The 24,667-nt window shown below is 40.4% G+C and overlaps 2 protein-coding genes across 2 annotated transcripts; one reads left to right on the top strand and one right to left on the bottom strand.

The window, feature by feature from the left end:
• Positions 1 to 273: 273 nt before the first annotated feature.
• Positions 274 to 18,353, bottom strand: ermp1 (endoplasmic reticulum metallopeptidase 1). The gene is made up of 15 exons (XM_014996585.2): positions 17,947 to 18,353; positions 14,683 to 14,987; positions 12,345 to 12,472; positions 12,118 to 12,223; positions 10,855 to 11,001; positions 10,637 to 10,729; positions 8,618 to 8,830; positions 8,301 to 8,521; positions 7,336 to 7,510; positions 6,354 to 6,544; positions 6,020 to 6,172; positions 5,688 to 5,890; positions 5,484 to 5,599; positions 5,192 to 5,355; positions 274 to 3,990 (listed from the first exon to the last, which is right to left on the bottom strand). Exons 1-15 carry the CDS (start codon positions 18,336 to 18,338, stop codon positions 3,814 to 3,816), a joined length of 2,784 nt encoding a protein of 927 aa, XP_014852071.2. The 5' UTR covers positions 18,339 to 18,353; the 3' UTR covers positions 274 to 3,813.
• Positions 18,354 to 21,307: 2,954 nt separating this feature from the next.
• On the top strand, positions 21,308 to 24,377 carry oaz1b (ornithine decarboxylase antizyme 1b). The gene is given in 6 exon segments (XM_014996587.2): positions 21,308 to 21,501; positions 22,418 to 22,469; positions 22,471 to 22,557; positions 22,716 to 22,888; positions 23,183 to 23,268; positions 23,392 to 24,377. Coding segments are annotated over 6 exon segments (654 nt in total). The 5' UTR covers positions 21,308 to 21,376; the 3' UTR covers positions 23,523 to 24,377.
• The last annotated feature ends 290 nt before the right edge of the window (positions 24,378 to 24,667 follow it).

Genomic DNA, 24,667 nt, shown 5'->3' on the forward strand with positions numbered 1-24,667 from the left:
GACTTGGAGTTTCGCATAAGGCAGAACTACCAGCCCAAATATGACCTGAATTTATAATTTTCTATATAGCAACTCAGTAGTAAAATTAATCCCTTGATTTTTTTTTTTTAAATTGTGTTTTGTGGCTTAAAAAACAAGATGCTGATGGCTAAGTAGCTGAAAATAAAAACTAATTTCACAAATCTGACGGGGGGAACGACAATTTAATATAAATCATTGTAAAAATCAAAGCATTAGTATACTTAAGAAATGCAAGAAAAAAAAACAAGCCAACAAAGTTAGAAGCATTTTAATTTCTGTACAAGTGTTACTTTAGTTCAACCATTTTGCATATTGTAAAATCTCTTCTTAACAGATAGAAACCCAGATCAGTCCCACAAAACGACATCACCCCCTCTGATAAGACTAACATTTGTCTTATTGGTGATGAAAATGACCCACCTTCCTGCTAACGTTCAGAACATTTAAAAAAAAACATGAGCGAACAGTTTAGGTAACAAAAACAAACAAAAAAGGTCTTTAAGACATTTCAGTGAGTGCAGTTGATTTCTCAACCCCATACAATAAAGCTACATCCAAGTGTGAGGCTGCTGCAGAACACAACACACACAGACTCGGTGCTTGGTCAGTTTTATTACCTCACCGGCTCTGATTTTAAAGTTCAATTCCTCCAGGAAACCTTTTTATTCGTCTTGCACAAGGCGTGTGAGCAGCTGTGGTCAAACGGTGGGAGCATCAGCAGCACCGGAGGAGGAGGACGAATCATCTCACAACTTTCACGTCCAACATTAACGTCAAAACATCTTGAAATACTCTGGGCCTCTGAATATGTTCACAGAAAATAAAGGAATGGTTTATTTAGGCTTATTTATGCTTTCAAATCTCAACTAGATCTAAAAAAATATTTACTTTCTGTATATTTTTTTTTCTTTAATACTGCATATGGACTTAAACTGTTAATTAAATTAGTCCACGTTTGCCTTTTAAGTCTACCGACATCACACGTGGCGTCTAACTTTAACACAATAGATGGTCATAAGGAGAAAGTTGTAACCTCATTAGGGTATTAAAATTGTCTATTTTAGTTTGCTTTTCCTACAAAGTGACCTGATTACACAACATACAACTGTTTGTATGTTGTGAAATAGTGAATCTCAGTTAAACAGCATCACCTCTGCCCATGTGGGGCCTGAAATCAGTTTCAATGTGTGTTTAGGTTAATGACGGCGGCGGCGGCAGCATCATGGCAGAATGGTGCAAAGAAAGGAGCCTTTGAAGCAGGACCTTTCTTGTCTTATTCTATGCTAATGTTCAACTTGTTTAAACTTTAAGACATTGACGTTCCAGAGGCTTCCACTTTCTTTTAGCCAATTCCCCTTCATCTGAAGAGGACAGTTTGGGTTAGATCGTTGAAAATTGGGCACAGCTCCGCGTTGCAGCTGGAAAATCATCCCAAACTTTACACCAGCGCTTCTGGAATGCTCACAATAAACCCAAGCTTGTGCACCCACTTCCTGTTTTTGGAATTAACAGAATAATTACGCTGTACTATCAGGTCACAGCAAGAAAAATTAAGACTTCATTAAACAAAAAAAAAAACACTGAAATACAGTTTGTTAGTATGTGTCAGGACTTTGTCATGATGAGGGGAAGAACCGAGCTTCAGCTGTTCCAGAGCAGCTGGGTAAAACTTTCAAGCACGTCTCACTACGTTTCTATACACCATCAAAATGTATTAATTTGTTGTTTCCACTCCTCAGATAATAAAACAAGGCCTCCTTTCTGTCCCGTCATCTATTCTGCACGAAGGAACAAAAATAAATCACATTTCCCCAAAGTTTCAACTTGAGCCCACCTCAGTTACACTGAAGGTGGAGGCAACACATCAGTGCATGACGTCTCTGAATGCAGGACTGATGAGATTCAGATCATTTCAGTTTACAACTCTACAAAATCATCAGCTAAACATTAACATTCAGCGTAGAACGGGTTCAATAACTTAACGGTGTTGATCGCTGCGTCTCAAGGTTAAAGCGGCCGTTGGCAGCTGGGCTGTTGTTCAGACAGACGATCCTCCACGTTTAGATAAAACAGAAACAACTTAAAACACCAAACATCGTACAGGCTTCCTGTAGCAGCACCGGTGGATTTTTGTTTTTACATTCACACGCGCTCCTCGTGTCCTCAAAGTTTAGTTATCGTCCGGTCACACGGCAGGTTATTTTAAATTAACAACAGGATTTAAGACTTGCATGTGAATGTTTACGGTCGTTTTCGACGAGGAGCTGAAACAAGTCAACAAAACTTGACTTTTTCCCGGCAAAAAGAACCAATGTGTGTGACAAAGAAATGTCAAATATTGTATGACAAATCATATTATGGATTTTTAACTAAATGCATCAGATCCGATCTAACAATTACGCTGAATTATATTTGTTCCATAAAATATTCGGCCATTATTAGAAAGATAAAATGAAAATATAATTTAGTTTCTTAATTTCAGGGGAAAATTTGCTGTAATGATTTTTTTTTCTTTACCTTGAATAACTTTGGAGCTACTTATTAAATGTTACAACCCATAAAAATCTAAAAAATTAGTGAACAGATTGTGGTAAAATAGCGGTCCACTAATGTGAGGAGCAAAAGGCAATGAAATTAAAACAAAGAATGTTTTTTGCTGTAGTGTTTCCTAATCAAAAGTGCAAAGTTGTATTAAACTCACTGAACTTTCGCCGTTCTAGTATAGAACTTAATTAGATTATAACTAATACACATAACCTCCTCATTGCTTTGATTCATTTGGAGCCACAAAGAGACGACAGAACAATCAAGTGGACCAAAACAAATCCAGTTAAGGGAAAGAAAGTCACTGTGGAGCTGCTGCAGACCCCATGAAGGCTAATCAGCTTTAAGAAAAGTAACGTTAAAGCAAGACGAAATGTTAGTAAGCATCACTTCGGTGTGGAACAGGAGAGCTTTGTTACTGAAAGACTCAAGGGATAGATTTTAAAAGAAAACAAAACAAAGACGGGATTCTCTCCATCTCTTTCTTACTCTGTCAAAGCCAGCATCTGAATAGCTTTTCTCTTGAGCTTTTAGAAGCACTGACACCTCGGTCAGCTCTATAAATTTTGCTGCCTTTTAAACAGCTTGAGCAGACATTAGCATCTCTCATTTGAACCCGTGGATGTTTGTTTGCCTTAAATCTGCAGGACAGGAAGGAACAACAAGCAGTTTCATGGTTAGTCGTCGGGATTTGCAACATATATTTGACGGAGTGCACGATTAGTTCCATTTTCTTTTTGTTTGCTTTTTTCACTTTTTTATAAAAAGGAGACGACACAAGAGCGGGTTCGCGTCTCCCCCGTCAGGACGGTACAGACGTCTGCAGCCGATCCAGAGGCACGTTTAGTGTGACGGCAGCCCGGAAGGTTTGCTGGTAAACGGAGCGACTTATACGTGCGGCGTGAATCGGCGCTTGCGTGTGAGAGGGACGAAATGTGAGGGAGGAAGAGTGAGAGTGTGGAATCAAAGGCACAGCTGAGTACAAAATAAAAAATAAAAAAATCAAACTTAAGTCTCCTTTGTTTCACTAACCCAGTAGAGAGCACAAGGCTTGTGGTGGCCTGAGCGCCGATGATGGTCAGTCAGCTGCTCAGCCCGCTGACACAGTGATGGAGGTTTCTCTCTCTCTCTCTCTCTCTCTCAGGCGGGGCGGCACGCAGCGCAGGTATTAGTGTAAAAGGCAGCAGATTGGTTCTCTGAGCTGTCTCAGTGGGCCGTCGCCGCTCCTCTGTCGCAGCAGCGAAGTCCTCAGTACCGGTACATGTCGTAGGTACTGACCCAGGAGGAGGGAAAAGCCCAGGTGGGAAACTTCTGGAGGATTTCCTCCAGCTGAGCAGTCCGTCGGTCTTCGCCGAAGAAGTAGTGCGTCGATATGGCAACGGAGATCATCCCCTCGGGGCCGGCTGGATCTGGTTCTGTCGGGGGCTGACAGAAAAATAAAATTGTGAGTCTCACGGCGCCGGTATGGAGGGAGGAACCGAACCCAAACCTACAGCTTCATCGTTACACTGAGCTGCTTGCTCCTTGTTTTATTTTTGTACTTAAAGATGACCTGTTATGCTGCCTTGAACAGGCTGAGATAGCTCTATATGCATCACGTCTTTTTGCACAAAATCCCTCTTTAATAATGAGATTTCTTCCAGTTTTGAGCTCCTTTCAGGATGAGCTGTTTTGGAGCTTCTGTCACTTTAAAGTCAAATAAGCTGCAGCTGGCCACGCCCCCTCCGAGTCAATGTTTATATTTGCATGTAAAAAATGGTTGCAACTAATCTTTGACAAGCAGATGTAGAGCCTCCTGCACAACCAACAAGACTGCAGCAACTGGTTTCTGGATTGTAAGTCATCAACAAAACACTTTTTTTTTTTCCAGCAGCCATTGTACAACGCATATAGCTGTAAAAACCAGCTGACCAAATGTCCTGGAGCTTCACTTAGGTTGCTAGGTAACGGGAAGGCCTTTGCATGGGTTGCTATGTGAGGGGCAGTGCGTGCTGATTTGTGACATCACAGTCATAAGGTTTTTAAAGCGGCTCCTTTTCCAGACACCAAAAAAAATGTTAACTTATTGCCAGAAACTGCTGAATGTTTTCTGAAAGCGCTCAGCCTGCTTTTAGAAGCAAAAAAGCGCAAAATGTAAATTTTGCATAACAAGTCCCCTCTAAAGACTTTCATGTGACAATAAATCTATGGATTTACACACGTTTTTCAGCATGAGCTAATCCCCCACAGACTTTACTCCTGAGGCTTTAAGAACATGCTTAGCAGAAATCCAGAAATGTCCAGAACTAAAACAGAAAGAACGTCCACTGACAGAAAGTAGAATATCCGACCGTCAAACATGTAACACATTACTGAAATCATGTTTTCTAATCTGAAAGGGGAGATCTTTAGGTCTTCTGACTCGGACTTGGGTGAGAAAATTGATATAGCTCATTTCTTTTTACCAAACTGTTGAGTTTCTTCTGATATTTCCTTTCAACATCAGGCAACATCCAGCTTAATAGGGCATTACCACCACCAGCTGGTAAGAAAGTGTGAACCAAATGTCACCAAAAAACTTCCAAACAAGACACATGTAGCTGATATTTGAAGTCAAAATGGAGGAATAGTTTGTTGTAGATGGTACCTGTATTTCAAACCAAAAGGTCCACGGAGCGGCATCGAGGCCGTGGGAATAAAAGACAAAGTATTCTCCGTTCAGGTCAAACTGAGGCGTCCCGTCACCGAGAGACCAGGTGGACAGACTGGCTCCTCTGTGAGGCATCAGATACAGAGACATGTGGCTGGGCCCTGAGTGAAACATCAGGGACAAAAGGACACATTCTTACCTAAAATGCTCACAAATTCCCAAAGAAATTGCTAAACATTTTTGCTAACACCTCCTCAAGTTCAGTTCTTCACTCTAATGTGCTTTTTACCTTTGACGCTGAATGTCATCTTGACAGTTCCCCAGCTCGTCTCCTCCTTGGACGTGAGGCTGAAGTCCACCGGAGAGCCAGGAGACACTTCCGGGGCGGGAAGGTACCAGTTCTTCCTGCAAACACACCAAAGCTCTCTGTGGAGTCGAGCCGAGGACGCGAAAACGAGCGCGGCGTGCGGTCGATCAGGCCTGTCGCTCTGACCTGCTGAGGAACTTCACAGGTAGGAACCAGGGGTAGCCGCAGAAGGGCCGGTCCTCTCGGCAGCGGGTCCGGATGCTGTCGTTGATCTCGGGGATCTGAGGCGTGACGTGCTGCACTGCGGTGAAGTCGAAGCTGTTGATCCAGATGCCAGAGTCTCTGCTCTCCACCCGGCCCTGCAGGTTGTGGAAGGTCCGGGTCGTATGCTGCAGAGAGACGGTGTTGCAATCGGGGACGGAGAGTTTTATTGTGCAAATAAAATTTGTCCTGTCAGGGTTTTTTTGTTTTTTTTTGTAATATTATCTATAAACAAATTTGCTTTGTGACTTTAGAACCTGCAGGAATATCCTCTTTGGCCGTGGGCTGTTTGGATTCCCGGAGTAAGGAAAGAAGAGGCCGGCCGACACCAACAGGAACATGATGACGAACACCGAGCCCAGAGCCGCCAGGATCCACTTAGTGCTCCTCACCAAATACACAAAATGCAGCTGAGAAAAGAAAATATGTGCATTAAAGTAAAACCAACATTCACCACAATCTTCTAAAAAATCATTAACATTATTTAAAGCAAATGAAATAGAAATGTAAGAGTTTTTTTTTTGTTTTGTTTTGGAAAATAGAAAACAGATTCTTTGGTTAAACATTCTGGATTTCTGAATGGATACTTACAAAGTAAGAGGAGAGGAAGACGATTGTCAAAGTGACCAAAGAGGCCATCACCACCTCAGGGGGGATCTCTGTGCCGCTGCGGCCCATGATGGGGGTGAAAATCTCAAACACCACCCAGAAGAGGAACATGAAGTGGACATAGGGAAGCGCCAGGCCCAAAAGATACAGGCCGCTGTACTTCAGTGATGCTCCTGGAGGAAGAAAAGCTGTTTGTGAGGAAGTTCAGCTGCCTTTTAATGTCTGCCGTCAAAAACCAGGCTGATATTTTTTTTTTTTTTATCTCAGTTGCTTCTGTAGACAAAACTAATCTCAGTTTGTTTAATTTTCTCAAGACAAGTTCTGGCACCATATGAACAACACCATCCTGCAGTCAACATCTTTCAAAAATGCAACAGAAACTTGACTAAAGTGTTGACAAAATGCTTAAAAAAAACAACATTGCAAGATTGAAAAAAAAATCTGGGATATGTATTGTTTTTGTGGAATTATATTCCAAGTCTTAATCCGACATTAAGTCAAATAAGACTCTTTCTGGACCTCTGTTTACACATAAATAAACAAAATAATAACCACTGCAATGTTGCAATGCAGAAGGTCCTGCAGAGGGCAGTGAGGGGGGCTGAGAAGGTCATTTTAACTGTTTTTAATCAAATCAAAGAACACTGCAAAAAATATCTGGAGTGACGAAGAAAAATATGGCACTACCCCTCCCCTACACGTTGCTGTGCACCGCTGGTTAAGCAGCTGAAAGACGGCTACTACACTTTTCAATTACAAGACAAAATCTGGTAAATGTGTCTGAACTAACTGAGCGACACTATCACTCTTCTTAAGGCGATACGGTTTTAAAACTGGAGCTTGCGGGCAGAGAGCTGCGCATTTGTTACGTAGTTGACTGCAGGCCATAATTCACCTCCAAATCTGCCAGAGTACGACTAATTTTGTGCTTGGATGTCGCCGAAATGAGTTGCAAATGTTTTACCTCTGTGTTTAAATTCCTTTGTCAGCAGAAGCCTGGTGACCAGGGGGAAGGCCACCATCAGCATGGGAACGTAGGCTGAACACAAACCCCGCTGGGTGAGCCACACCAGGCTGCAGCACCAGAGCAGCAAGCTCACGTCAAAATATAGATCGCCCAGCTCCACCAGACGGACGCCCTGAGTGGGACACACACACGATGCTCAGCTCTGATGTACCAATTCACACCAGAGAGGTCTGAAAACTGTGCCAGTCAGTTTTGGTTCTGAATGTTTTCTTCACTGCCAGAAAACTAAGTCTTTTTTTTTTTTTACTTAAGAGAGTTACTGGCTGCAGAAACTCATCGCTCGGCACGTCCAGAACCCTCCTCACTCGATCTACCTCAAGATTTACAAGAGAAACAGATGATGGATGGAACATTACAGGAAAGAATTGTAACTGAGGTGTAAAAAAAAAAAATCACAAGGGAGAGGTTTCAGACCGATTTGAGCTGAACAGGGATATTTAAGTAGCTTTTCAGTGAGTTATAAATGATTGGTAATGAATGTCGAGGAACAGCCTGGAAGGCAGCGAAATGGGTAAATCTGCCCCACAAAAGTCTCAACAACAGGTTTGTTTATATTTAAACAATGTCGAGTAAAGAATTGTACTTTAATTGATATAATTTACTTTTTCGTTTACATCTACTTATTGTATGTCATCATCATTGCTAATGTTGCTATTACTTTATTATTATCATTATTAGCAGTAATAGCAGCATTGTTCTATTACAATCAGTAATGTAACTAAGAGTTTTTATGTATTTATTTATTGTTTTTCCTAACTATATAATGCTTTTTTTTTATTTCTTCCTCATTTATGAACCATATATCAAGACTCCACTGCACATTTGGTCTTGTTTCTGCCTGTTCGCCTATTTTTAATGCCTTTAAAAAGAAAAAGAAAAAAAAAAGCTATCTGAAAACTCACTCCGTAGTACAGGTTTTTGGCCAGTGTGTGGATGAGAATCATTTTCCCGGTGGCTGCAGCTCCATACAGGCAGATGGCAGCATAAAAGTGAGTGTACCAAAACATGGAGCGTCCCAGCAGAGTGACCAGAAGGGCAACAATGAGCACCGACAGCAGAGTGACGAACCAGCCCAGCACCGCTACGCCCGTGGCACAGGCCAGGTCCCGGACATAACGCCCACCTTAAAGAGATTTAGATAAATATCAATAAGAGGAGAAACGCAAACTCGTCCAGGGAATGGCAGAGGGTTTCGCCCACAAGCGATAACTAGACCTGCCTCGATTGCCGGGCAGAGACGCCTTCTTGGCTAGATACAGGAAGGTGGCTGCGGCAACCATGTAGTTGATGATGGTGCCAACGCGAGCCGGATAGGCAACGGCAATCACCCCCAGCAGGTCAAAAAACACCATGTTCCCATGGCGATACTCTGAGGAGTCTGCCAGCTTCTCTGACGTTACCAGGTGCTTCAAAACAGCCAAGATGTTGTCACCTAGAAGCAGGAGGAGCGTACAAAAGTAGTCAGCTCACAATCAAAACAGATAGTGTAGAAATCCACGCATGTTATTTTTGAAAAGAGGCTAATTAGTTTTATTAGTAGAAAACCTGAGCAGAACATCTACGTTATAGCGTAGACGTGAAGCCGTGTTCACTGCATTTGGTCCAGTTAAATTAAGAAACACAAAGAACAAAAAAACAGTCCAGACTGAAGTTTAGATTTCTCTCCCCTTTACTCCACATAGGAGATATGAAACCAGTGAAACCCATTAAAGAGGTTTTCATGTTCCTTGTTAATCATTCCTGTGTTAATTTGATCCCAAGACCTTAATGACTAACCAAGTTCCCCTTGATTATTTCCACAATGTCATTCCAGTAGAAATGAAACCATAAACTCTGAATCTTCTGTTCAAATTGCTGCAGCTCCGCGAAAGTTAAACTTTTTATCCAGTTAAAGGTTGCTTTGTAATTAATAATTATGTATAAAGTTATAAAGGATGAATATATTAAAACGTTTAATGTAAATCAAACCAACTTGCCCGCCCACAAACAATCCTGCAACATTCCTGAATATGCTCTGTAAAACACAGCTTCATATCCACATGCTAGATTTATTCTGAAAAGAATAACACTTTCTCACATATAGGTTTTAAAATCCCTCACATTTACCTAAAAGGTAAATGGAGAAAACGAGTCGGCGCAGGAGAGAGAAACAATGACGGTGAAAACGCATGTGGCGTCGACTGTATTGCGCAACGGCAGCACATCAGCTGATTTATGAGACAACAGAAAGTCACACAGTTTAGCACAGACTTCTGGATACATTATGAAGAAGTGTGTGTGTGTGTGTGAGTGTGTGTGTGTGTGGTTTCCGTTATCCTGCACTGCCTCGCGGTCGACCTGCTCGACCCGCAACCACGCATTTGAAACAAAGCTGCATTGTTCTTCCGCCTGGTAGGCTCGCTGTGGTCAACAACTCAGACTACAACATTTTCTTGTTCCTCTCTCTTTCTACTTCTCTCTCTCTCTCTCTATTTCTCTCGCTCTCTCTACTTCTCTCTCTCTCTCTATTTCTCTCGCTCTCTCTACTTCTCTCTCTCTCTCTACTTCTCTCTCTCTCTCTACTTCTCTCTCTCTCTCTCTCTCTGTACCTGCAGCCAGAGCTTCTCTTTCTCAGCTTAAATAACCGAGATTACAAAAATAACTATACCTTCGAGAACGTTCATTTTAATCACTTCAAGGTGCTTCTACAGAAATGATTTAGAAGAAACACAGATCCATTCTAACTACAACTACAGAACATGAAAGCACTTCCAGCTTCGCACTTTGCCTGCCGTGTCGTTTCAAAAAAAAAACCACAAGCTAGCGGTGCATCGTCCTAACCCTTCACCTTACAGAGCTCTTGCTCATTCACGCACTAAAAATATAAGCCTGCTCTCTCTGAAATCTTACTTTCCTCTCTCTAATAATGTCTGCCTTTGAAGTTGAGCTGTTGTGTGGAGGAAGAGGAGAAAGATGCCCAGTGGTTGCTAAGAGAGATAGGATGGATGCCAAACTTCTTGGGTCTTTAGTGCTGACTGGCTGCGTTTTCTGCTAAGTAAAAGCCGAACAAGTCAGCAGCACAGAAGCACAAAGCAAATGAGGTTTGTGTCTTTTAGGTTCTCGGAGGGAGACATCAGAAGTTAGGGGCGGCACATGTGAGCTGGAGTGATTCGTCATTATAAACAGCTTCAATCTACCAGCCTGAGAAATTGTTAATGGTTATATTTGTGGATGGACAGACGTGAAATCAGATCCATACCGGCTCTCTGGATGGAGTCTGTCAGTATTCTGTTGGCCGTGTCATATTTGGTGTGATAGATAAAACCGTTTTCAATGAACGCAAGATCGATGCCTGTAAGAAGAAGGGGGGGGGGAAAAAGGAGAAAAATCAACAAATCCAACTGGTACGTTTGAAAATGTATGAGCTTTCATTGACTTCACAGATCGTCTTAGCTCTGCACCGTGGCTGGTCTTTACCTGGGATGTTTCCGAAGTCCCTATAAATGCGGAAGTCTGTGTCAGAGGGAATGACGCCGCTCTGAAAAACCTCCTGGCCGACCACCGAGGCGAAGGGGTGTTTGGCCGCATGAACGTAAGCCTGGACGAGCCACGGGTTCTCCGGCCCTGAAGGTGACAACGGCGCAAGAAACCCAAGATCGTCTGTTTTTATTGCGTCAATTATTGGGGATCCACTTTGCTACTCTAATATGGCAAAAAAATTATAGTAAATTTAAATTTAATATAAATTTGCTTTCTCATCATTTTAGACCTTGAATAACTAAACATGTGGCAGACTTGCTGCAAATGAGTTTAAATCATAATCATAATGGGAAGAGTTTTCACAACCCTGAACTTTTTCATATGTTGTCAGAATGTAACCACCAACTGCAATGTATTGTAATCGTTTGTGTTTGTAAAAAAATAAAATAAAATATGGATGATGAGGAAGCTTAGGGAAAACTATGTATTTTTGAACATTTGTGGCACATTTGTGCTAAATCAAACCCATTACCATCAATCGCTTTCAGAGTCACCTAATTAGTGAATAGCGTTCACCTGTGTGTAATTTCGTCCTTGACTCTGCTAAAGAAAAGCCAGACGGCATGATCCTGCCACCGCCGTGATGCGTTCAGGGTGACGTTCAGTCCCAAACTTTTCTACAACTTTCTCTCTGGTCAATCTGCTGCGTTCCTCGTTCTTCACGATGCTGTTCGTTTGTTTGTTTTATTTTGTTCTCCTGCAAAACCTCTGAGGTTCACAGAACGGATAGATTTACACTGAGATTAAATTACACACAGGTTTACTCTTCACAGACCAGGTGACTCCTGGAGGCGTCTGGTTCCACTGGATTTCATTTAAAGGTGTCAGAGGAAAGTGGGATTTTTTTTTATATATACTATAAAAGTATGTGCTGCCTCATATTTTAAATGAAACTTTTATAAAATACATTAAGGCTCGTAGCTCTAAAGGGACACAATATAGAAAAGTGCAGAGAAAAGAAAACATTTTGAAATGTTAGAATAAAGGTTGTATTTGTGTAATTCATTAGAATTACACAATTCTACAGATTAGATGCTGTAGAAATGTGCAAAGAAAAAAAACCTGCAAAATAGACTTTACAAACTTTTGCACCTTCTGTGGGAAAAACAAAAGAGCAGCAGAAATACACGCATGTACATTTCAAACACTTCATAAACTGGAAGAACATCATGAGTTTCTTAAGTATGAATCTTTCCACACCTGTCTGGAAAACGACTTCCTTGCCGCCAACGCCTGCAGCCTCCAAGTTAATGAAAGCACGAACTTGCTTGGCCCAGGGATGCTGGGTAATAAAACCATGACTGGCCTGAAATAAAATAATTTAGAAGAGGGAGAGATAGAGATAACTGAGACGAGGAAGACGCAACACGGCCAAATAGCTTAGAGTCGGTGCCGAGTCTTGCCACTCGTGTTGATCGTTTTTTCACCTGCAGGACATTTTCCTCGGCTCCGTTGAAGAGGAAGACTACGCCGTGGTGGAGAGGAGTGGACTGGTTGGCCAGAGCGTGGAGGACTTCCAGCATCACAGCGCAGCTCACCGCATCGTCACTGGCGCCTGAAACCAAAAGACGAGCTCATGTACCGCGGGAACAAAAACAGCTAGGCAAATGTTTACACCAGAAAACAAATGCAGGATGCCCTTCTTAAAAAAAAAACAAAAAAACAGGGATGCAACTGTATATCATGCAAATAACTTGTTTGACAAGAGACAACAAAGATGGGAGGCAATAACTGAGACAAAGACACGGCCAGAACAAGTTCAGCTGAAACATATGGCGCACGTCGTGATCAGGAAACAGAGGAATCAGAGTCAGAGCAGGAAGAAAGGGAAGCAGCATGTGACAAGAGCGTGTGATTCAGACAGATTAGACCGACTGACGGCAAGGAACAAGAGTTAAGAAATAAAGGGGGGAAAAAAAAGTGAAGTAAGACCAGGAGCATCATGCGCTCCAGCTTTCTAGAGTGAATCTGTGTGTTAGGAGGTGGGGGCAGGGTGAAGCTGGCTGATCGAATGTCTGTCCTGCTTTCTGCTCCTGCCGCTAATTTATTGCTCCTCATTCCAGAGAAGCTCTGCGCTCCACTACACAGACACATAAAACGGCGTAGTAGACGGTTCACGTGCGTGCGCTGGCTCTTTGTTCATCTCTATTATTATTATTATTATTATTATTATTATTATTAGAAATCCCAGGGTATCAGATTTTTGTGAACTGTGTGTTCCTGATGTATATTTATTTTTCTGGCCCACACCTATTGGATGTATTTTTTTCACGCTCCCAGCCCCCAACCAGCGAAGTTGGGTGTGATCTAAGAAACTATTGTTTCTCCAACTTGCTCAGAGGGTGTGGAGGGAAAACGTACTGCAGACTTCCTGCCTGCTAACACCTCGATTTCTCTACACGCTCAGAAAAAGGAGTAAGGTTTTCTGATTAGGTGAACATACATCCATCCATCGTCTTTACCTGCTTATCAAGGGGGTTAGTGGACTGGAGGCTACAGTGTCTATCTCCAGCAGAAATGGAAGATGATTGCTCTAAATTTGGGTGGTCCATATATGGTCTGTGCACAAAGATAGTTTTTTCTTTGTGCACAAAGATAGTTTTTTCATCCCATGCATTGAGTCTAAATAACTATAAATAACCTGTCCTAGTAGTATTTGGCCTTTTTCAGTAAAAAAAAAAAAGAAAGAAAAAAAAAGAGATGCATACCAAAAGTGCTTGGGCATAAGGCGTGTGCAGCTGTAGCTCAGTGCTAACATGTAAACACAGGGGTTAATTTGGAGGCTAACAGCAAGTTTGTAACCTAGAAGTCTTTTTATTTAAGAGTCAACAAGCAACTTTTGCTGCAAACTATCATTAAATAATAGATAGGCCTGTCTTAATAGCAAATTTTACTGGATGATAAATTGTCCTAGACATTATTGCAATAAAATATAATGTTGTTTTGGGACCATTTCCAAGTAACATTCTGATAATGCAAGTACACCCTCTCAAAGATCAATTAAAAAAAAAAAAAAAAAAAAAAAGAAGAATATTTAAAACCGGAACTGGGAGACATTTTAGATGTCCAAAACAAACAAACAACTGAAACGACAAATAAAATGGATACTCAAGTCTCTGTGCACAAAACCGCCCTTGAAAAAATGGGCCAGTTGAAACTAACGCGCCAGACTGAAGCCCTTTGTCGTCCAGCTTTTGGCAGAAAGAGGGAGAGAGACGAGAAAAACAATCAATCATTCAAATAGAAAGCATCAAGCCTGTTTAAAGTTATCATGCAGCTGTGCGATTAATTGATTTATCGCTTACTGCAACAAGCGTAATAACACACAAATAGAGATTTGGATATGTGCGGTTTATTGATGTTTTTATCAGTTTAGATATTTAAATCAAAATGAAAAAAAAAAATAAAAAAATAAAAAATACTAATAATTTCAGAAATTTTTGTTCTATCACTCATTCCCAACCCTGGTCCTCACATCCCTATTTAAGATGACGGCATAAGAAAACTCCTCCTTACTCTTTAGGCGTGTCTCGTTAATCAACGGACGTTTTTTAAACACACATTAGTCTCGCCACGTAGAAGTGCGTTGGGACAGGACGGATTACTGAGCTGCAGTTTTCTAACATCCCGACGGTTCTCAATAGATCAGGTTTAAAAGGGATCAGCAGGGAACCGCACCTGTCCTGTGTTTAGCAGAAAGTAAAAGATGTGTTTTTTTTTTTTTTATGCGTGTCTGACTGCGCCGACCGGCTAACGAGTTTGTACCTGGGCTGTTGGCCACAGTGTCAAAGTGACAGTTGGCGAGCATGAGGTGCTGGGCTCCACGCTTGGGCTCCAGCTTCACTGCGATGTTGCTGACGCGGTCGTAGAAACTCGTGAAGCCTCCTAGGAAGTCGATGGAGAAGGAGCCGGTGGGGCGCTGGACGTCCACGGTGACCCGGTGAGGCCCCGCCGCCGTCCTCGCCCGGATGTCCTCTATCTGCTCCAACAGGTAGCCCACCGTCAGGACCTCGTTCTCCTGGCTGCCGACGGGCCGAGGGCCGACGCCGGTGATCTGCTCCAAGTGTCGCCTAAAATAAAAGAGGAACAAGAGAAGAGAGAGGTCACCATCAGGCATGGGACGTCAAACCACTGCTCAGCTTGCTGAAATAGTGGCAGACGCACCCTGTGTGTGTTTGTAACATAAACAACCAAAGCAAACCTTGTAATCCAAGCTGTGTCTGACTCAACATTGTGCATCACGACAGAAAAAAAAAACATCCTAGAAACTGTGGAAGTATCTCTTCACTCGCTATGAACTGAACAGTTAACTCATTTGTGTTCATCTCCATGATACACTATGAAACAGAGGCTCCCATCGTAAAAACAACTGGTTTTTAAATTAAAGTTAAAAAAAACGATTACCTGTGCTACATCCCGATTCGCTTCAATCTGATTGTGGCGATCCAAAGTAGTAACGCTAAAATGTTCGTACGTACAAGGAAAATAAAAACCTGATGTTTCTGCTTATATTTTTGCCTAAACAAATAATTGTGGCTCTGCCCACACCGGTAGAAATCCTCCCCAGATACAAGTCAGTTCATTTGCTGCACCTAACAAACAAACCTCCCTCATCAAACCGTGGGAAGTGAAATGCCGTATTTCGTCGTTTTCTACAAACAAAGCGTCGGACGTTGATGTTACAGTTGGTGCTTTCATCCTATGTGCTCCGCGGCCTTTTAACAGTCTGAATTATATAAACCGGGACTTCCAGATCGCAGACAAAGTAGCTCATAGCTCTAAATCACTTCACATGCAGCACTAAGATATGCAGCGAGCAGCTAAATGATGGCAAATCCTTCTGCCCAGCACTTTTTAAAAAGCTCAACCCCGGCCCTGCTGACCTCAGATTTTGTGCCATAATCCCTACAGCCCACACCCCACCCCTTCTACATGGGGACTGAAAAACTGCACAGAGAGGCACTCTGATCCTTTAATGTGAAAAATGTCGCAGCTGCTTTTAATAATCGAGATGTTTAGCATGTCTTTAAACAGCCTGCCTGTTTTGTTTAACTGAAACAAAAGCCAACAGCTGAGACATTCAGATAGGCCCTACGGTGCTTTACAAAAGTATTCAGAATCCTTTAACTGAAATGATTAATCGCGATGAATCAATTACTGGAATATAATGACTCAAAATAGGCCATTTACAAAAAAAAAAAAAAAAAAAAAATAGCAGTAATTAAGCCAAATCTACACAAAATATATGTATACTTTGCATTTAACATAAAAACACCTCAGTCTGCAAATATGTTTGAGCTATGCTGTTGTATTTCAGGCAATAAAATTTTTTATATTCTTACTTAAAACAGGAATTTGATTTTTTTTTTTTTTTATTTGTATCATTTAATATGTTTCTAATGTTGCACAAAAAAGCCTTACGTGGTTAAAAGAAAAATTTGTAGAATGTTTTTGATCCGATTAATCGATTAATCATCAGAAGAATATAATATAAAGTAATCGTTAGTTGCAGTCCACAAACTTCAGCATGACTTATTGGGATTTGCTGTACTATTACTGCTACTAACAGAGTAGCACGTCATTATGGAGTGGGATAAATAGGACACAGCGCTACATTTGTATTCAGGCCTCCCTCAGTAGAAACAAAATTCGGCGCAGCAGCAAATCTTTCAGCGTACGTCTCTTCCAAGGTTGCATATCTACAAAATATCAGTCAGATGATGTGGAGAGCATCTGTGAATATAATTTTTAGGTCTTACAGCAGATTTTTTTTATTAAAAAAAAAAAAAAAAAAAAAAAAAAAAAGGATTTCAGTCTGGACTTTAAATGGACCCTTCTGCCACATAAATTTGTTTTAATCCAAACTCTTCATTCGTAGCTCTGGTTGTGTTTGTCCTGCTTGAAGCCACCGCAGTCTCAGTTTTCTTGAAGTCAGTGTTCTTTAAGGAATGCCCCGTTCTCAGCTCCATCCGTCTTCTGTCAAGTTTGACAAGATTTCCTGCACCTGGCTGCCGCAGTAAATCATCCACACAGCATGATCCCACCACCGTCATGCTGGTGATGGGGGAAGTGTGCTCAGAGTTACTTTTCCTCTCTGCATAACCTTTGTCCGCATTTGCTGGGTCTCCTATGAGGCTTGTGGCGACATTCAAACAGGATTTTCTGCCTATTTCTTTATTCAGTTGCTGTTTTCCTTTGCCATAAACCCAGATTTTTCTGAAAAATAAATGTCTTTGTCAAAATAGTCCCTCATCTAAAGCAGTGAAACTGAGCAGCTCCTCCAGATACTGTGAGCCTCTTTGCAGTTGTGACAAGCTCTTCCGATTTCTAATTAAAAGTGATTTTCAAAATGCTGCTAGTTAAACCACAATTTATCCATTGGTATTACAATAAAGTGGGAGGACCAGACACTAATGTATGAAACACTCTCCAGATTTTGTTTGTAATAATACCAGCAATAGCAAAAGGTTTTGTGATACTTTCATGCATCATTTTTTTTATTTCAAAAGTATGCACTACTCTTTGTTGACACCAGCAAAATACAATAAACATATTAGATATGCAGGTGCATTGCAAGAGAAAATGATATGGACGCCTTTGCAAGGCTTCATGTGTGCTCACGTTTAAGTTACACTGTTTACTATTAATTAAATAAGCTGCAAATAATATGACTTTTAAATTATCGTTTCTTTGCAGTTGCTAAATATTTGATGTTTAGCAACGATTTGCAACGCCACCTATAATATTTAACTCCTATTACTTGCAAAAATACTTCCTTCTTATATGACCAATCTTTGGGTATATCTGACAGATGCAATTAAAGGGTTGTTTCATCATTTTTCTACCCCGTCCGAAGCCCTTTTACCCTGTAAACACCTTTCCTCTCCTTCCTCTGCAGCGATCAGGTAAAGGTGGGCCCGGAAGAGAGGATCAGCAACACTTTCTGAGGTGGGTCTTTTAACTCGGACAAGAGGAAATGTTAACTTTATTTAAGCATAAATATGACCTGGAATAAGCAGCAAAACACACCTTGCTCTCTCCGCGTTAAACTCTCCGCTCGGCTTCCCGATGACAAGCTGCTGCAGCGACAGATGAACGAGTCCCCACAGCAGCAAAACAAACCCAGAGAGCAGCGCAGCCGCCAGTCCTTCCCTCAGTAAGAGCAGCCTCACTTCGGGCTTCCTCTTCGGGTCGCCGCTGTAGCCGTTATCCTCGCAGTTCCGGCCACAGGCTCCGTCTCCGTCCTCCGCGCCGTAGCGCGGAGTCCCGGAGGGTTTTATTCTCCGGACGGCCGTGTCGCTTTCCATTTTTTCAGCCAGCCGTTCATCTGCAGCGCACCGAAATGATTTCGCTCGGACGACCGACGGATCGCAGTGTGGGACAAACCGAACGGAGGGGGAGGGCGGTGCAAGAATGCGCATCAAAAAAAGAGGCAAATAGTGCACTACTTCTACTGTACGAGGGAGATAACAATAAAAGACTAAACACTATCAAATTCTGGCAAATGTTAAGATATTAGAAATCTCACTTTAGCATAAAATCGCTACTTGGTGTTCTGTATAAAACATAAAAACACATAATTCCACAGTGGGGAAGGTGTGTTAGTTTTCTACCACAAATTTGGTTAGACAATTTTGACCTCTTCAAAGTTTGGCATATAATATCTTAAAACCTAACTCTGCTTTTAACTTCTGCAACTTTATCCCTGACCTTTCTATTTTGTTTCTTGATCTTCATGTTAATGTTTCCTGTCTTGTTTTCTAACAAACTTCTGAGGCCTTCACAGGAAAGCTGTGTTTATTCTGAGATTCATTTATGTGCAAATGGGCTCTGTTTGCAAATGAGTTGAATTGTGAAAGCAATTTGGTTAAAGTACACTTCAATTAAATGTAACAATGTAAAATGAGACAAATATCCATAGGAATGCAAATCATATTTTCATATTGTCAAAAAAATGCCCTTATATGTCACAGATATGAGCTACTTTGTTCAATTCTATTCTTCTAAATACAAATAAAAAAGATTGAAGTTTGTTTTTGTAAAGTGACAAAATGTGAACAGACAAGGAATTTGATTTTATGACAGAAGCCTGTGGGAATTTACAGTGCTTTGCAGTTTGTTGCATAATGTAACAGATTTGCAAAGTGGCTCCATTACTGAACTGGAGTCATGGGAAAAAGGCAAACTCGCATAAGGAGTAAAAGGGGGAAGATTAAAAAGCTACAATTTCTCTTGGTCTTGTGGATGACCACATAGACTTCACAAAGGACACAAAAAATGAAACAGTGAAATTCTAAGAAAAAGACCCACTGCATTTAAAACATTAATTAACTAACAATGGAAGATAAAATACAAAAAAAAGGTAAAGATAAATTTAATTTTATTTATATAGCACATTTTCAGCAACAAGGCAATACAAAGTGCTTTGTTGGTCAGTAATAATTAAACACCAAAACAAATCTATATAAAATTACAAAACCCACTTAACAAAAAGGACACTGTTACACTCTCCAAAATACAAAATATTAGTTAATGTATTTTTCTTTCTTTTAAAAAAAGAAACATGGGGGGAAACGTAGGTTTCCAAAATGCACCTGTATGTGTGTAAGAAAGCTACCATGTTCTTATTTTTTGGGCGACAGAGAAAGGTGTCCGAACCAACATGGCTCATTAGCTTATTAACTATGAAGCATAGTTGTGGTAGGCTCATGCTGTGCGGATTTACACAATTAAGTTTTCAGTAATCACAAATTCAAGGGCAAATTAAATGGTCCTACAATTACTGACCAACTTAATCCAATTAAGGACTTAAGACTTTGACGTGGGTGCAGTGGATCAACTTTTATTATTAAGTAAAACGTTCTTGTCACTTAGATTATTTTTCTTTTTAACGCCACCTGGTTAACAGCTGCTAACAAAGCTAACCTCATAAACATAAAGATATTGTTGTAAATAACGGCATCTATGATATTGAGTGTTTTCTTTACGGTTTCTTTAGTACTTTTAGAAACAGTTCGGGGCAAAACTGTATTATTATGAGAACTTAGTCACGTAAAGTAGCTTTACGTGCCGACCTTTGAGTTAGCATGCTAGTAGTAGCTAACGGATCAGTTTTTTTTTTGTTTTTTTTTAAATAATAAAGTCAGAGTTGTGTATACGTACTCTACTTCCTCTTTCAAAATAAAAGTTTCTGGTTAAATAATTGCAAACGTATCAGAATTTTTTTATGTCGTTAAAAAAATAAACAAAAGTAAAACAACAAGTGAAAAGGACAAATACATCCATCAAAAAACACATTCTGCAAAGCTACCTGTTTTCCCTGTCATTTAAATAGGAATTTTATTTGCTTCAGTTAAGGTGGTGAGGCAATTATCATTGAAAGTTTTGAACAGCATGTAACCAATTGTTTCACATAGTCTGAAAGTTTTTACCCAAACCACCAACACCAATTCTATAAAATACTTTAAATTTAATTCAAATTTAAAGTAACTGGTGTCACCAGTTTTCTGCAAAAAATTATTATGTACATAGTTGGACTATTATCGTATTAAAATTAATATAAGTACTGTTATTGTAGGTGTGTCCCAACAGTTGTAAGACTTTATAACCATCACTTTTCCCTAGAAACTCAGCGAACCTCCCTGCTGTTATTTATTTGCAGTTTTTATTTATTTTACTCACTGTAAACAGTCCGTGAAACGACATGCACAAATTGCACACATGTAAAATTAAAATATTATTTTTCTGATGTTGTAAATGTTATCTTACTGTACAGTCGATTGTTCTCATATTTTGTCTTTTCATGTTTCTAAACTTCTGTTAATGTACTTTGCTGCTGATACACCTAAATTTCCCCATTAAGAGACAGTAAACATCAAATGTAAAAAAACATCTGTAAGGTAAATGTTTTTTACATTTACCATTGTAAAAAACATTACATTGTGAAGTAAACATACTTCACAATGTAATGTGAAGTACATTACATTGAAATGATCCTTGCCTTTTTAATCAAAGAGGGAACTAAAACAGACAATATGTTAAAAATAAGAACTTTTGCACAATATTCATGTAAAATTAGGATTTTTTAGCAATTGCATAATTATTTCTGGTGTTAGTACTGTTTCATCATAATTCAACAGCATAACTGTTCCAGAAGAATCTGTCAAATATTTAACAAAAGAGAAATGATTGATAAAAATAAAATAAAATAAAATAAACAATTGGATCTATCAACCTTCGGGTGTTCCTACAATTTGATTATAAAACAAAAGGACACCTAATTCAGATTAACTTCAGATATTTTGAAGGTGAACGGAAGCAGTGTTGTGTCGTCATATCTACCTTGACTTGGTCCTCTCTCTCGGCTTCCTTAAAACCACTGCCAGTAACCCTGGTCGATCATTACCCTGCCTAGCATAGCAGAGAGCAGTCAGCCAGTCGTGTCTCTATCCGAGGCCGGATGGTAAAATCCAACCTCCAGCGGATCCTAAACAGTCATTGCTTTGCTCGCGAGAAAGAAGGAAAACAGCTGCCCTTTACTACCATGGCGAATTTAAGTAGCGGTATCTGTGACATGATTGGGAAGTAAGTAAACATGAAGACGTTGCTCGCGTAGCTAAGTGCTAACAGTCCTGTGGGGGAGGGGTGGCTAGGCAGCAGAGCTAGCGAGAACAGAAAAAACGGAAGTAACGTATGGTACCTAAAAGTACATGTATTATTAATCATTATCATCCCTATATATGTTGGTTGTTTCGGTTTTAAGGTTGTTAAAATTGATTTTATTTTTTTACTATACACGGCTTTTTTTTGCGCCTCGACATTCAACTTGAACGGTCTTAAAGGTGGCTATAGACACCGAACTGTGTTGCGTCACGATAGCGATCTGCGCTAGCAAGCTAACTGACAAGCCACAGTTCATCAATCCGTTAAGTGACGCCTTTCTTCTGGTATCATTTCTCTACTCAAATATAAGAACGGCAGTAGTGTTACGCAGTAAATTTAAACTGAAACTACATACTAACAAAGTCTTATATCTCACAACCCCAATTGACGTAGTTAGCGGTCAATAACTTCACTAACGTCATGTATTTGATTAAGCGTCCTAGATGGCCTGCTTATCTGTAAGGTCTGACTGAACAACGAAGTAAATTAGATTATTTCTAAAAAAAGAACTGATGGTTCCTGAAAGCAAAAAAAAGTGGGTTTTTTTCTGTCTTACGGTTTGGTCAATTATTACACAACTGTTTTTTTTTTTCCCTAACAACGTGATTAGTCACAGCGGAAAGTTTGCCAGAACACGTTATGCTTCATAATACCTATAAAGTCTCCTAATGTATTAGAAGCTACTAATTACACTGGTGTTTACAGTACCACAATGTCAAATGGGGGAAGGGAGGTTGAGTTGTCAAATAGTAATCTTAGTTTTAAGCAACGCATTCCTGTTTTACATTGTAAAAAGCAGCCTTGAGTATTTGACTTATTCTCCTCATCTCTTCCGCAGCTTGTCCCTGCACTGTAGTAGTACCCGCGGCCCAGGGCCTCTGTGGTGCTCCTGATGCCCCTCTCCCACCCCTGAAGATCCCAGGTGGGCGAGGGAATGGCACACGGGATCACGCTCCTTCAGCTCGGCCGCTCTACTCAGTAAGTCAACAAAAAGAAGCTAAATTTGCAAGAACAATGGATGTGCTCATATCTTTGACGAACACATTTTAGAACTAGTGGCCCGTCATTGGACGCTCTCTTTTTGCATTGGTTTCATGTTGCTCGTAGCTCTTCCCACGAACCTCATTTAATTTCAGGATCGAAAATTGACGGTAACAGAAGAGCCTGCGGGGAATGGGCGCCCGAGGATACTCCACTTCCAAAGCCGTCCCACAGCCACAAAGACGATACAGTGGGACGCTGTCCTGAGCAGCAGTGCACTCTATGTGGAGGTACCTCTTGACCCGCTTCCAGAAGGCAGCAAAGAGAGGTGAGAACAAAGCCGGAGCCTCGAAGCTGGTCTTTAATGATGGGTATTTATCGTTTCCAGAAAATAAGTCTTGTAGCGTTAAGAATTTATTTTTTGCATCAGTACCAACTGATGTCTGACAATCTCAAAAACTGAGATTATTGTGATGGTTACGTTTATGGTTGTTCTCTCTTTTGCTTTCATATCTATACATTTACAAAATGTTGCGATTTTAAAAATTTGCATTGTTGGCCTGGGGGGAAAAAAACCCCTCATTTGATCTCTTTTCTAACCGGCATTTCTTTTTCCTCTTAGTTTTGCGGCTCTCCTGGAGTATGCTGAAGAACATCTGAAAGTCGTTAGTGTGTTTGTCTGCTTTTACAAGAACAGAGATGATCGTGGTGAGTCTCATTTGAACAGTTCACCTCTTTGTGTTCAAATTATGCACTTTGAATCGATGCAGGTCACCGCCATTAACTCTGGATGTTAACATACCGTCGCGACTTGTTTTTGTTTTTCTACAGCTAAACTGGTGCGTACCTTCAGTTTTCTGGGCTTTGAGATTGTGAAACCGGGCCATGCCCTCGTCCCTCCTCGACCCGACGTTTTCTTCATGGCCTATAATTTCGACAGGGACTCCTCGGACGATGAGTAGTCCTCCGGACATCTTCTCCCACCCACTGATATGGTTTTCGTGCTCCCATTACCTTGCAGTTCCAGCTTTATTTACATGCATAGCTATTGTGTTGAATCCTGAGCTGTAGCTTTCTGTATAAAAGTCCTCACTTATTTGTGATCAAGGGAATGTTGTAAGCTGTGTGTATTTTTGGTTTCCAGCATCAATATATGTAAGTTAATCTGTTCATAAAGAGTTTTGTCCTCTTAAAATTCTTTGCCGTTTTAATAGCTTCTCAACTCATTTTATTTCACGACAGATTTTAAGGTGGATTTTGTTTTTTTTTCCTTTTCATTTCTTGAATGTACAACAAAAAAAAAGGTCATCAGGTTTACACTCGGGTACTCCAGTTTTCTTGTTAGGATTGGCTAAAATTGTTTATTTAAATTTTCCTACATATTTTCTCTCCAGACTGAATAAACATCAGCAGGACCAGCTTTCTTTTGTCACAGTAATGCCCTTTATATTAATCAGCCCCAATAACTGGTACTTTCTAGCTGGATAGCTAAACACTTCATTCTAGATGTGGATTAAAACAAGTGAAAGCCAATGCATGTGTATGAAATATACAATTGATTTAATGACTGACGGTACTTGGTGAAACGGAAGTAAATAATCCAAATAGCTTTTGACTCCCCCCTCCCTCCCCTTCTGCCACATGTGTCGGACAATATTGTAGAATTTTGTTTTGAAGGTTGGAGATAAAATGCTGTGGTGTTACTGGAATAGTTTCTCTTCTTTCATTAGCATTCCTTTAACTCTTTTTCATGATATTGAGTATCTCCTGCATAGTGGTACCTGTTGTGCTTCTGTGATAATAAAACATTGAAAGCATTTCTCTTGTGCATTTTGATTAAATTGTTTGCTATACAGCTACTCTTACAGAGGACCAATTTAATAATGTAAATCAAGCAAAGTTGTGCTATAATTGGTATTCCAAGTAGCAAGCTTGATATGCTTTGTTTCGCCACCAGGGGGCTGCAGAAGATTTAAGAAAAATCAGCACAGATTTTAAGATGAGCATATTTACATCACTACTTTGTGGTTCCTAAAATGGGGACGTAAACATTTTCTTTGACTGGTCTGACCTATTGTAAAAAATTTATACATGTGGATTCTAGAAA

The sequence above is a fragment of the Poecilia mexicana genome, unplaced genomic scaffold (assembly GCF_051168715.1).
Source record: "Poecilia mexicana isolate PSO_F unplaced genomic scaffold, ASM5116871v1 scaffold_12, whole genome shotgun sequence".
In the NCBI taxonomy this organism is placed as follows: Eukaryota; Metazoa; Chordata; class Actinopteri; order Cyprinodontiformes; family Poeciliidae; genus Poecilia; species Poecilia mexicana.